Raw genomic sequence first — 14,178 nt, forward strand, 5'->3', positions numbered from 1 at the left:
ATAGACCCTTGCAGAGCCCTGGGCATGAGCAGGCTCTACCTTCTTGGCAGAACTTGTTAACTTAGCTCAAGGACCAGGAAGTTATCCTGCACATAAAGTACTGATGCATACACAAGGCAAAGAAAAGGGAAACCATCCTGTCCTTAGTACAATACTCAGGAGCTGCTGGGCAGGGGATACAGTAGGACTCCAGTAGACATCTGAGACTATCCTCCAGACTCCAAACACACATGTATACTTGCATACATACATGTACATATGTGTACCTGCATCCACATATACATCCACTAATATGAACACGTATGTGTATATCATGTATACACACATGTATACACACATATAGGCACACACACATATACACACATACATGCACACATGCACATATACACACACATTATTAAGAAGACCCGGAGCTTCTACAGCAGCCATGAACAGCAACACTGGTACACACATACCCGTGGTGTTTCCGACTGCGTCCTCCGAGCCACCATGAGTAACAGTTGTTGTTGAAGGGCACTGACTGCAGGGTCCCCTGAGGATGGGTCTGGACTTCCTGTAGTGGTGGTGCTGGAGGAGCTGAGAAGAATCTCTCTGAGAACAGGGGAAAACAACCCTGTGTTGACCAGCTTGCATTAGGACACATCTATTTATTACACAGAAACCCAAGGAGACAGGGATGTGCAGCATAGGAAGGGATGGACTGGGTCCTGATCCTTAAGTCTCAACAAAGAGTTTAACATTCTGCGTGTGAGGCTGGTTACAGGTGCAAAGCCTACAGCCCTCGGCCCAGACACAGATGGTGCTCAGCTCTGATTTTCTGGACACTAATGTGACAACAGTGATGGATACAGGTAGACTTGGAAGTTCACAGACCCCAACCAGAAGAAGCAGTAATGAGAACCTGTATAATGATGACAAGGATTGTGAATTTGGCAGCTTACAGAACTGCCCAAGAGACATGCCTCTGGGTAGGTCTGAGAGGAAGTTTCTAGATTGGGGCGATGGAGGCAGGCAGACCTACCCTGAATGGTGCATGATCCTTAACGCCTTGGACTAAATAATCGAAGAGGTGGGAGGACCACAATGCTCTCTGCTTCCTGACTTTGGATGCTTCCCAGCCACACCCACCTCACCACGATGGAGCACACCCTCAACCTGTGAGCAAGGGGAACCCCTTCCTTCCTCCAGTTGCTTTTGCTGGGTGTGTGATCACAGTAATGGGAAAAGGAACTACATCATTCTGCTGGATCCCCAACTCAAGTACTCTGTCAGCATCACCCCAGACACCCCAAAGCAAGAGAGCACACTTACATACAAGAAGATGCTTGTGGTAGCCAGACGGTCCTTGGACAAGTGGCCTTTGTCAACCAGCTTAAGTGTCTATCTTAAATCATACGTGGGTTGACGAGACTTAATACAGCTCTTTGAATATCTGCAGTACTGGCTCTTTTAGCTTTTAAATTAATTTTTACTTATATGTGTGTATATGCATGCATGCATGTATGTATGTGTATATTTGTGTGTGTATGCTCATGGGCCTGTTTATGTGTACTGTGTGTGTGCAGTACCTACTGAGGCCAGAAGAGGATGACTGATCCCCAAGAGCTATAGGCAGTTGTGGGGTGCCGGGAAGTATACGCAGATCCTTGCAAGAGCAGCAAGCGCTCTGATTGGATGAGCCATCTTCTCTTCAGGCACACTCCATGTGGCTTAGGTGCTTACATGCTTAGGAGACTTCTACTGGTCTGCTTAACTCAGGGTTGTTCTAAGCGAATTTCTACTAACATAGCCCCACTTTACCCAGTAGCTAAGACTGCATGCTAACCCAGGTGTGTCAGTGATTCGAGAGAGACTCTGTCCACCCTTGGCCCTAGTCACAAGACTGGTCCCATCATCCACTGGTCCAGCCAGTACTTGGTTTGGGACTGGATATAAAACACAGTTCTAAGGAGTCACCTAGGGACAGGGAAGTTTATGAACAAGCTTTTCTAATTCTTATGAAATAAAATAAAAGCAATGGGCTGACTTTCTCTGGGTTTTAGATGACAATGACTAAGAAGCACCTTTAGCAGTCACTTTGCCACCATGAGAGACAGATCAGAGGAATAAAGAGCCGAGGGACCAGCTAGGTCCTTGAACACAGAGAGCACTGAGCCTCTGGATTAACCCACCTTGGACCCAGCATACTCAGAAGCAACTTGTCTCCTGTATGTGAGGAGTATGTGTGTGTGTGTAGACATGTGTGCACATGTGCATGTTCTCACACTTATTCACATGCGTATGCAGTCTTGTGGAAGCAGAGGTCAACCTTGGGTGTTCTTCTTCAGGTGACATCCACCTTCATTATTTTATTAGTGGAGGAACTCCACATTAGCCTTCTGTATTTCTGAGAGTTGCAGGGAGAGGTCTCAAGTCTCCAACTGCATGACGCGCTCTGTCAGCCATCTCGCCGGCCCCTTTCCGACTTAATTTTTCAGACAAGGTCCCTCACTTTTGACCTGAAACTTGGCAGTCCATCTAGGCTAGCTGGCTGGCCAGCCCCATGGTCTACCATCCCCAGCGCTGTCACTGTGCCCAGCTTTTCTATGTGAATTTGGGGGTGGGATTCAGACTGTGTGGCTAGCGCTTATGGGCTAGCCATTACCCCGGCCAAAATGTCTTACTTTCCAAGATAATGTGTTTCCTCCTGTTTAACCCATTCTGAGCTGAGACTTAGGTAGCCTGCAGTGTAGATTGTGTTAATAGGGGGAACCGGTGTGTCACAATGTGATCCGACCTTTAACCTTTAAGTGATCTGACTTCTAACTTCTACTGCTCATTATACTCCCATGACCCTTCCCTTCTTATCTCCTGACTTCTGTGTTCACTTGGTTTCACACACACACACACACACACACACACACACACACACACACACACTCACAATTTGTGACTAGGGATGATTCAATGGAGCCTTTCTTACAAAGAACCATGCCAGGTGCAGACTGGGTAAGACAACAAGACAAAACCCCAAAACTCTAAACCCGAGTTCATGGTCTGGGAATGAAACTCAGTTCATCTCCGAGAGCAGAATGTGCTCTGAAACACTAGCCCATCTCTTATAGTTTGGATATTAAATGGATCCCTCAAAGACTCATGTGTTTGGACACTTGCTCTCCAGATGGTGGCGCTGTTTTTGGGGGGTTGTGAAACCTTTGGGAGGTGGAGCCTTTGCTGGAGGAAGTGAGACCCTGGGGGTGGTGGAACTTGAAGGTTATAGTCCAGGCCTGCTTGGAATCCAGACTGTTTCCTGGCCTACTAGAAAGTGAAGACCACTTCTGTACTTTCTACCCTACCTAACATGATGGACAGTTGGTTCCCTCTGATACCATGAGGTGGAGTCAATCCTCCCCCTGTCAACTCTCTGCCGTCAGGTCCTTGGTCACAGCAATGAGGACGGCTCACTAGCACTCTATGTTATTCGGAATGTCTGCTCCCTCAGGAACGCTCTCCTTGCCGATTAGCTCATCACGCCTTCCACCCATGGAGTGGCCCACCGGATTTATCAGGACAGCTTTTCACTACGACTCTGCTGGTTTACAAGGACAGCACTGAGTGGCACAGCTCCGGAACCTTGTAGTGAGACAAGATCAAAACGGGAAGCTCCCTGATAGGACAGGACAGAGACTCGGAAGTTTGCCGTGTGAGGAGCTGCGTGGAAGCCAAGAAACTAGCTAAGCTACATTTCAGGTGAGGGAGGTCACGCTGACAGATGGGCAGGAGAGGGGACCACACCGCATCCGGGGAGCTGGAGGTATACGGACCCTCTCCTGCTGATTGCTACAGGAGGTGCCAGAAACAGGTCTTGTAGATACACGCCTGCTGCTGCTTCCTGCCAAGATGCGGGACTCCAAGGAGGCACGACTCCTGGGCTCGGTTCCTGCACACTAGCAAGCATGCTTCTAATTGCAAAATAATACGTCCTAAACAGAGATGGATCTAAACCACTGCTGTATTGCTGACTACCTCAGCTTAGAGCACACGGTTTTGCCGCCTTGGTTCTATACCTGTGAGAGAGAGAGAGAGGCGTTTCCTTCCCAGGGGTGTAGGAACTAGAACCGACTAGACAGAATGTCCTGATGGAGCCTCTACATCAGGCACAACAAGTAAGAGGTTCTGGTCTCGCTGTTGGCTCTTGATGGGGAACTTGGCCTGAGTCTGTTAGGTAGCAAGATGGCTGCCAGCCTTCCCATAGATAATGCCTTGGCTCCGACTGCAACGGTGAAGAAGGTCCAGCATTCATTCATCACTATCTAACAAAGACTCACGCAACAGATCAGCCTCCCTTTCAAGGAACCTCTTTCACTCGCTTTGGCTCGGTCCTTATCACAAGCACACACTGTCACCTCTGCTGGCTCCTGGGCAGCCTGGAAGGGGCAAGCGTGTGATTAGCAAGACTGTACCTCAAATGGAGCTGCTCCTCCAGGGCCTATCTTCTTCCTCTAGGCTGTGGCGGCTGCAGCATTAAAGGATCGTGAGACCAGTGCTCCCTGCTGCATTAATAAGCATTATTCCAGGACTGTTTATTAGGGATGTCAAGGGATGTTCCCACCTCCTCTGAAACATCTGAGGGATGGAGAGAGCCCACTCTCTGGAATGACCTTTTCAGTGACACCACCAGGTAGGTCTCCATCAGCCTGAGGCTGGGTTGGTCTCAGGTCAACTAGTTCTCCTCAGGGTAAAAGCAGGGGATGAAGCATTCAGAGAAACATGAGGGGGGAGGTTGGTGGTGTAGGGGTGACAGGAACAAGCCAGCCCTGGAAGGGAACAAAAAGGCTGAAGCTGAGCTGCCCCCCCCCCCCCCCCGTGGCTCCAACCTGGAATTCCAGCATTTGGGTGGCTGAGGCAGGGGGATAGCTGGAAGTCTGAGGCTAATCTGGGTTACACAGGATGAGGCTCTGTTCCACACTAGCATCTCTGCTGGGCTGGGTGGGACAGGGCTGGGTCTGGGGTAAACAGAAAGGGGTTAGAGTCCCTGTGCTCCACTGGCCCTAGCATCCTACCCATCTTCGGAGGCTGCAAGAGATCACAGAACAATCCAAGGCCGGTGCTGCTTTCTCCCAGTGACAGAGAAAGTATCGCTGGAAATTCCCCATCCTCACCAGATTTTAAAACAAGTGTTTTCTGCCCCCTGAAGACTGTACCTCTTCTGCCTGTCCTTCCCGAGGCTCCCGACCCACTGTGGGATGGGAGGGAAGGGGACGGGGAGGGACGCCTTAGGACAGAAGTTAGTGTAGCAGGCTCACTGGTTGTAGAGGACACTAAAGGACAGCAGTCTGATGGGGGATGGGAGGGAGGTTTCTAACAGGGAGCCAACTTTGATGTGGGATCAACTCCCCTTTCATAAGACAGCACAAAGGAGGGAAAGCCTCTGAGAGGCCACAGAGGGAAATCAAATGGATGGAGAGTGCCCTCATGTGGCAGCCGGGGGTGTGTGCAGCCACAAAGCCTTAGATTCCTCTTGGAATAAAATTCCAAGATCTCTGGACCTAGAGAGAAACAGCATCTCTTAACCATGTGTCTGAGTGAGACCCTGGGATGAGGACCAGTCCAGAAGGAGGAGAGATCAACAAAGACTGAGAAACCAGAGAGGGTGTGGGAGAAACCACAGGAAGGCCCGCTCTGGGACCATCCCTCCCGCTCTGTGTGATCAAAGCAGGCAAGAATTTTCAAGTCTCTAACCCTGATTCAGCAAACACTTATCTCTCCTTCAAGCCAACAGTGACACAGCTCTTTGCCTGAGGATTAATAGCCTCAAAGAGAGCTGTCAAAAAGGGCAATTGGTGGGGTTCACTGAGGGGCCCCACATCTCCCTGTTCTGAGCACCCATCAATCTCACCACAGCTGTCCCCAACCCTGTCCTTCCAAACTCGAGGTCTTCACTTCCTTGGAATAAAGCAAACATCGGGTGATAGTTTCTGGAATGCCTCTGCCTGCTTCCCATCTTCAGAAGCCAGGTGCTGCTCCCTTAAAAGACGTGGCTACGGTCTGAGGAGACGGCTTGGTCGATACATCGCTTGCCACACACTCACAAGAACCTGGGTGTGAGGCCCAGAACCCACATACAAAAGTCAGGAGTGGTGTGTCAGCACTCGGGAGGCAGAGGAAGGTGGTTCTGTGGCACACACTGGCCGGGAAGCCCAGCCTACTTGGAGAGGCTCAGGTCTCAGTGAGAAGCCCTGTCTCAAAAAAGGAAATACAAGGTGGACGGACGGCCCCTGAGGGGTGATGTGGGAGCAGTGTTAACTTCAAGGTTTGGGTCTTTCGAAGGAGAACACCAATGTTATTACTTGGAAAATTTGTAGACAAAGTAGAAATTTTCATGGAACAGAGAGCAGAAACTTTTACTCTAGCTTAGTGGTGTAGCCCAGAAACTGGAAACAGAGGCAGGAAGAATCAAAGTTCAAGACCATCCTGGGCTATATGTTTCAAAAACCAAGCCAAACCAAACCAAAACCAAGCAACGGCTCAGTCAATGAAGTGCTTGCCCTGCAAGTTTGGGGACCTGGTTTTTGATCCCAGAACCCACATGGTGAAGTATGTTGAGGTGAGCTTGTAATCCCAACACTGAGGAAATGGAGACAGGTGTGTGTTCCTGGGGTTCACCAACCAGTCTGGCCTGCTAGGAGAACTCCAGGCCAATGAGAAACTCTGTCTCAAGTGAGATTTAAAGATCCCTTCTGGCCTATATACGCACACACTTGTATGCATGTGTGCACACACACACCACACACACATACCACACACATGCACACGTGCACACACACAGTAGGGTGGAGAGTGGGACTTTAGTTACAAAGCCTATAAAGGAGTAATGGATGTCTGACGGGCAGTGAGAATCATTTCAACTCTGAAGATTTGTTAACCTTCTGGGCAACGTCTTCCACTTCCTGGACTGACGACCTACATCCAGATCAGTTTTCAGGCAGATCAGCTCACTTTGGGCTCTGAACTAGTAAATCAGTCCTGAGTTCTGGTCAGTTAAACACGAAGCGGATTTACTGTCAGGCAGCGTTTCCCAGCAGCCCCCGGAGATGCTGCGATTCAGGTTTCTGGGGAGAGCGGAGCACAGTCAGATATCCTTCCCAAAGGCGCCCGATTGAAGAACAGCTAGTGTGTGACTCAGGGTGCTCTGTGAGCCTCTGCGGTGGGTGGGTGGGGGGAGGGGGCTGCTGGTCTCACAGTGTTTGGGAGTATGGGGCAGGAAGGGAAATGAACTTCCTCTCTCGGCTTCCTCCAGGAATTCCCCAAAGAGACATGGAAGTTACAAGTCCCCATTCAGAGCAGAGCATCTGGGACATAAAACAGTTCCGTGAAGACCAGGCCTCACAACGGACGAAAGTCACCTTCCAGCCAGTAATGGGATCCAGCAGTTTTACACGCTAGTTGGAGGTGCTCCCAGCCACTGAGGTCACCTTAGAGGGTTTTTCTTCCAGTACCTTCTATGGTGTGCTCATGGAGTCCTGACCAGGCTCCCTTCCAATCTCAAATTCAACATTTGCATTAGCTGTGGGTGGAGGCTTCAGAACTTAACAGCCTTAAGAGCTAGAGACAGAATATTAAGTACACACGCCAAAGCTGCCTTAGGTGCCAAGGTGTTGGATCACAGGCTGCTAGGGGAACACCATGCTCTTAGATGCCCACTTCACAAACAGGTACAGTGCACCTGCTGAGAACGGGCTTCCTCCTAGCCAGATGCCAGGAAATGCCAGGGGTTGACTGCCAGGAAAATAAGCATGAACTTTGTCCTCCTTTTCTAGCCAGAAGAAACCTGACACCGTGGAGTGACCTCCGCAGTGAGCACGGTCCTGAATGCTGTACAAGAGTGTGTTTGCATGCATGCATGCATATGTGTGCATGTGTGTACATGTGTGTGCATTTGCATGTGTTTACATGTGCACATGTGTATGTACATGTGTGTGCATTTATGTGCATTCATGTGAGTGTGTATGCATGCATATGTATATGTGCATATATGTACATATGTGTGCATGTATATACATGTGCATGTGTGTGTTTTCATGTGTTTACATGTGTGTGTGTTTGTGTACATGTGTGTATGTGCCTTCATGTGAGTATATATGTGTATGTGTGTAAGCATGCATATGTATGTGCACATATGTGTGCATGTGTGTACATATATGTGCATGTGTGTGCATTTTCATGTGTTTACTTGTGTGCATGTGTGTACACATGTGTGCATTCGTGTGAGTATACATATGTGTATACATGGATATGTATATGTGCATGTGTACACATGTGTACACACATATGTGCATGTGTTCACTCACATGTGTATACATGTGAGTGAGTGTATATATATGTGTATGTACATGTATGTTCATTCACGTGTGAATACATGTGTGTGTGCATGTGTGTGTGGTAAGAAAGTAGGGTATATTTATTCAGAGGAAATAAACAAAAGCAAAACTCATTACTTTACTCTGGGATAAAATAAGAGGTTTCTGTTTGTTCTGAATTTAGCAGAAGAATGTGCCACCCTGCCTCTGGGAGGAGGATGTGGCAGTTCCAGCCCTATGTCCCCCTGCCATTGAAGGCATCATCTGAGAAAGCCACTGTCCTAGATGACACTCACAAATTGCAGTCACGGCATGCGCTATCTCGAGCATTGAGTGGTGGATGCAGGCCTTTCCTTTCGAGTGTCTGCTTGCTTGTCTCTGGCTGGGGAAGCCCACTTCGTGCACATGAGACGGGAGGAGGTAAACACAGACTGTCTCTGCAGGACAGACTGGGTTTGAGTAGAGTGGGAAGGATGGTGCGGCAGGGAGGAAAGACCTCCAGGCACTGACATTTTTGATCAGGTGAGAATTGGTGATGGGGTCATAACATCAACCAGAGAACATTCCAGAGGTGGCTACATGACGAGGAAAATGGTGTCCTTCTTTTTAGGCTCCCTGAAAATCCCCCAACACACCTATGGAAAAAAAAAAACCCTCAGGGCTCCAGCAGCATGAGACCGCAGGAGTTAGATTTTGTTTTGTTTGAGACCAGGTCTCAAGTAGCTCAGGCTGTCTTCAGCATGTCTCTGCAGCTAAGAGTAGCCTTGGACTTCAGGTCCTCTCACCTCTACTGCCTCCCAAGGGCTAGGATTACAGGATTACAGGATCACAGCATGCTCTGTTTATGCAGCACTGAAGATAAATGGAGGGCTTCAACTCAGTCTTACCCCTGGAGCCACACCCCCAGGTTCTTAAAACACCATTTATAGTCTCCGCATGGGAAGCCCACGACATGCCAATTATGCCACAGTAGTCCCTGTAATTCTTCAAACACACGTGCAGTTCTAATACACTCCATATAACATATTTACCTCCACATTTACAGCAAGCAACGGAAGCTCACCCATTCAGACGCCGACCATACAGAGTCTCTAAGTCTGGGTAACCTCCCTTAGACCTACTTCACAGCTGGTGAGCCGAACAGCTGGCCTTGTGCACTTTGGGGCGGTTATGCAGCTCTTCAGGTTGGTTCATTACCAGTGGAACTTACACAACTAGGAACTAGTTGCTGTACAACACATTTTCAATTAAACAGAAAAGACGTCTAGTCCAGCTACCTGTAGTGCAGCCTGTAAACAAGAAGCACCCACATTTCAAGTGGGCCCCGGGGGCAGACACTGTACCGACCTCTGGAAAGCTGAGCTCTCAAGCTGCTGGGCCCAGGTTCCCTCATACAGGTCCCCTCCCTGTCTCCACCTACACATCCTGTTCATCTTCCACCAGGGCCACGACCACAAAAATGGTTCTGCTGGGTTTTCTATAATGTCATATTTTCATTTCTCACAAAACTCTGCCCTGACTGCTACAAATAAACACCTTTGCTCCACCCCAAGCTCCGCACTCCCCTGGGGGGGGGGAGCCTGGATCCCAGGACTGTCCAGGATCCCAGACCTGGAGGCGAAGCCCACTCACCTGGCATGAGACACACCGTCGGGGTTCAAGGGTGGATGCTGAGAGGAGCCTTCCCTCTGATTTCCAGACTTTAAGTAACAGGATCTGACTTCCCCTGCGAAATCACGAGATTGGAGCAGAGAGTATCACCCCATCTGTGAAGCACGGGCTCACTTCTACTGCCTTCAAGTTAAAGGCAGCCCTGTCAGGCTGTTTGCAGAGTGACGGGGTTTGTTTTGCTCTGTCTGACACTTGAAACAGAACTTTATTTAGCAAAGAAGAATGACATTTAAAGCAAGTCACTAAGAAAAAATAATCTGCTTGTTTACCTGATGATCCCCACGGTGACCACTAGTCACCTCACCGCGGTTGACCTACTTACCGAATTATCGGTATTATTCTGTTAGATCCTCAATCCACGTTTTTTTCCTGCTTTTCTTTATTATTATTTTTTCTCTCCCTGTGGTGTCCAAGCTGTCCTGGAACTATTAATCCTCCTGCCTCAGCCTTCTGCTGGAATTTCAGGCATGGGCTACTATAACTAGTATTTTCTCAGGTAGCTCGGGCTGGCCTTGAACTCCTAATCCTCCTGCTAACTTAAACACTGGGATTATAGGTTTGGTTAAGAGGTTCTGGGAATCTAACCTAGTAAAAAGAGGCTCATTAGGAATGTAGTCTAGCTGGAGGTCAGGGTCCAGGCTGCCTCAGAGGAGGTGAGCTAGTGTGGTCTTGACGGGGTGTCAGGCTGGTAAGGAAGAAAAAGAAGGTGGGATTTATTTGCAAGGCTAGGTTAGCTCTGGTGGAGGGTCTGAGATACTGAGGTATGGAAATCAGCTCCTGTTCTAACGCAGTTTCCTCGTCTCAAGGGTCACCTTCCCCTGGGGCCTACGAAATGCAATTATCCCTCAGCAAACCACAGCCAAGGCCTGGTCTCAACCCCCAGAATTCATTTTGTTTTGTGGAGTGTGGTGTGTGTGTGTGTGCGTGTGTGTGTTTTACATGTGGTAGGCTCACACTCTGCCACTGAACTATATCCCCAGCTTCTGACCTGCTGACAGGAAGACTGTTCTCAGCTCTGCAGACTCATGAGATAATGAGCTAGAAAGGCTAGGAAAGGTCACAGAAGTCAGAATCCTCTGGCGTACTCAGGAACTTGACAATGGGCTGGGGCCACGCAGACAGACAAACAGCACAGGCTTTCTTTCTCACAGCCTGTGCTAGGGTCCTAGCTTCTCCTTTCCAACTTGTATACATTTGTGTTTATGTTGGTGTGAGCGTATATAAAGACCCAGAACCTGGAAAGGGCCCAGGAGAGGATGAAAAAACGAGGCATCGAGGGAGGTGGGGAGGGTAACAGAGCACCGGGGATTTCAGAGTAGAAGGAAAATTCTGTAGGATGGAAGGGTTCACAGAGGATGGGGGCGGGGAGATGGGGGAGAGCTGACCAGAACTAAACCACTGTCAAAACCCCATAAGGAAACTGCTACTTTGAATACTGACTGAAAAATAACTTAAAAGATTCAAAAGGAGGTTAACCAAGACCCATCCCAGAACAACCAGAGCCCATGTCCCTTGCCCCTGGTTCTAGGACTCTTATCATTTGGTTGGTGACTCCTCATGTAACTACTCTAAATCATTATTATATGAAGGTACCTGGGAAAGCTACGAGGATCAGATATCTAACAGATATCTAATACATACGTACAGGGCACTGGGCCCATGCCCTGCTGAAGTCTCCCCTTGGGAGGGAAAATATCATTAGTAGATTATTACAAGACAAGAAATAACTACTGTAACAGTGGAGATGGAAGTAAGGGAATGGGTCTTAAGAAAGAAAAAAAAAATAGAGCCCAGAGATCAGCTAACTGGGTAGAGAGCTCACCTAGCACACACAGAGCCCTGGTTTCCGAGCCAGGACCACATAAGGCAAGCGAATTCACATACACCTGCCACCCCAGCACTCAGGAAGGCTGGGACATCAGAAGTTCAGGGTCAATCTGAGCTACAGTGTTGGTTGGAAGCTTGCCTAAGCTACATAAAATAAATGAAGGATAAAGTTTTGAAAGAGCAAAAGTCTATGTGCACCTGGTTAAATCTAAAGTTTGCCCAAACAGTTCTCCTTGGAGATAAGACATAAAGGGTGAGTAACATGCTGTTAGTACAGTGAGCACAGCACATGCCAGGCAGGAAGGAGAGAAACCTCTCGAGCATGTGACCAAGCAATCCCAGGTCTGTCTGCCTGGTATAATATCTAACACTTGACCAAGGACCAAGCAGAGCCCAGGGACAGCCATGGCTGTCCTTCTTGCTCTATGGAACAAGGACTTACCGTGTTCATCGATGAAAACATGCATAGCGTCCAGGGACATCTCCTCCTGCACTGATGTTTCTGGCCCACTGATGACCTGCAGCACCGAGCTATCTTGTTGGGAAGTCACTCTGTAGATGATGTGCCTTTGCCGGCTGCCCTGGAAACTTAACACACATGAACGCTTTAAGGATGGGTCCTGGGTAGTTTTATGTCAACTTAACACAAGCTAGAGTCGTCAGAGAGGAGGAAACCTCAACTGAGGAAACGCCTCCAAGAGTCCTGGCTGCAGGTGAACCTGTGGGGCATGTTATAAATTAGTGATTGGTGGGGAAGGGCGGGTGGTCCTTGGGTTCTCTAAGAAAGCAGGCTGAGCCAGCAAGCCATGAGGAGCAAGCCAGTAAGCAGGACCCTGTTGTGGCTTCTGCATCAGCTCTAGCCTCTAGGATCCTGACCTGCTTGAGTTTCTGCCCTGACTCCCTGTGATGATGAACTATTATTATATGGAACAGGGAATGAAATGAACCCTTTCCTCTACAAGTTGATTTTTGGTTGGCCATGGTGTTAAATCACAACAGTAGTGACCCAAACTAAGACAGATGGTGAGGGGCTGGGGAGATGACTCAGTGGTAAACTGTTCACCACGGAAGTGTGAAAACCTGTGTCCAGGTCCCTACGACCCATGTGAACCAAAGCCAAGCACTGGGGGATATTCCAGGGCTGGAGAGGAGACAGGGGGATGGATCCCTGCGCTGTGGTCAGCTTGTGTAGCTAAACCAGTAAGCTCCAAGTTCAGTGAGAGATGGAGAACTGCTGAGGAGATGTTCAACATCTGGCCTACACACACACATACACACACACACACACACACACACACACACACACACCAGTAGGACTTTTCCTCTACCCTCCCCCAAAACATGACAAGAAGCACCTTAGGAAGAACTGTCCCACTATGCTCAGTGCTAAGAGACCAAATCCTCCTTACAGGGCTGTGGACTTGGCAGGCTGTGTGAACACCGGGCTATCATTTGCAGGGTCTTGGCTCGGCAAGTCTGGCTTTCCTGGCTTGGGATCACGTCTGCTGGGTTTTTCATTCTCCACAGCTTCCTCCTTGGTCCCTGGGGAGGCATGACCTGGAAGATATGACCTTCCATGTTAATACTGAGGGAAATCCATCCCAATCCATCCAATCCATCTGAGTGCTCAGGGAATAAACTAACAGCCCTGAAATGAAAAGAATGGAGACTCACGCCTGGTGGCTAGGCCAATTATCCCAGAACTTGGCAGGCTGAGACAGGAGGACAGCTATGAGTTCCAGCCCAGCAGGGTCTACAGAGTAAGGCTCTGCCTCCAAATAAAGCAAATAACCAAACTCCAAATGACCTGGGTGGGGTAGTGCACACAAGAGACAGAGGCAGGAGGAACCGCAGGAGTTTGAGTCTAGCCTGGCTTATATAGTGAGATTCTGTGTCAAATGACAGAGAAAAGGGGGGAGGGGAGGGAGAGAGGAAGCAGGAGAGGAGGAAGAGAGAAGGAAGGAAAGGCAAGTTTCTAAACAGATATTTCTTTACTAAGTGTACTGGCAAGTTTTGTGTCAACTTGACATAGGCTGGAGTTATCACAGAGAAAGGAGCTTCAATTGGGGAAATGCCTCCACGAGATCCAGCTGCAAGGCATTTCCTCAATTAGTGATCAAGAGGGGGAGGTCCCCTTGTGGGTGGTGCCATCTCTGGGCTGGTAGTCTTGGTTCTATAAGAGAGCAGGCTGAGCCAGGCGTGGTGGCGCATGCCTTTAATCCCAACACTTGGGAGGCAGAGACAGGCGGATTTCTGAGTTTGAGGCCAGCCTGGTCTACAGAGTGAGTTCCAGGACAGCCAGAGCTAGAGAAACCCTGTCTTGAAAAGAGAGAGAGAGAGA

The 14,178-nt window shown here is 49.0% G+C and overlaps 1 protein-coding gene across 3 annotated transcripts in view; it reads right to left on the reverse strand.

Annotated features, from left to right (window-relative positions):
* The window catches only part of Pcnx2 (pecanex 2), a 144,075-nt gene that overhangs the window by 109,221 nt on the left and 20,676 nt on the right, over positions 1 to 14,178 (reverse strand). For all 3 annotated transcript variants that reach the window (XM_021220388.1, XM_029532669.1, XM_029532670.1), the window contains exons 6-9: positions 13,247 to 13,394; positions 12,280 to 12,425; positions 9,972 to 10,065; positions 456 to 591 (exon numbers count right to left, since the gene is read on the reverse strand). In XM_021220388.1, the coding sequence (XP_021076047.1) occupies positions 456 to 591; positions 9,972 to 10,065; positions 12,280 to 12,425; positions 13,247 to 13,394 (524 nt within the window). The remainder of the gene's footprint in view (positions 1 to 455; positions 592 to 9,971; positions 10,066 to 12,279; positions 12,426 to 13,246; positions 13,395 to 14,178) is intronic.

This window comes from Mus pahari, chromosome 20 (genome assembly GCF_900095145.1).
Source record: "Mus pahari chromosome 20, PAHARI_EIJ_v1.1, whole genome shotgun sequence".
Lineage (NCBI taxonomy): Eukaryota > Metazoa > Chordata > Mammalia > Rodentia > Muridae > Mus > Mus pahari.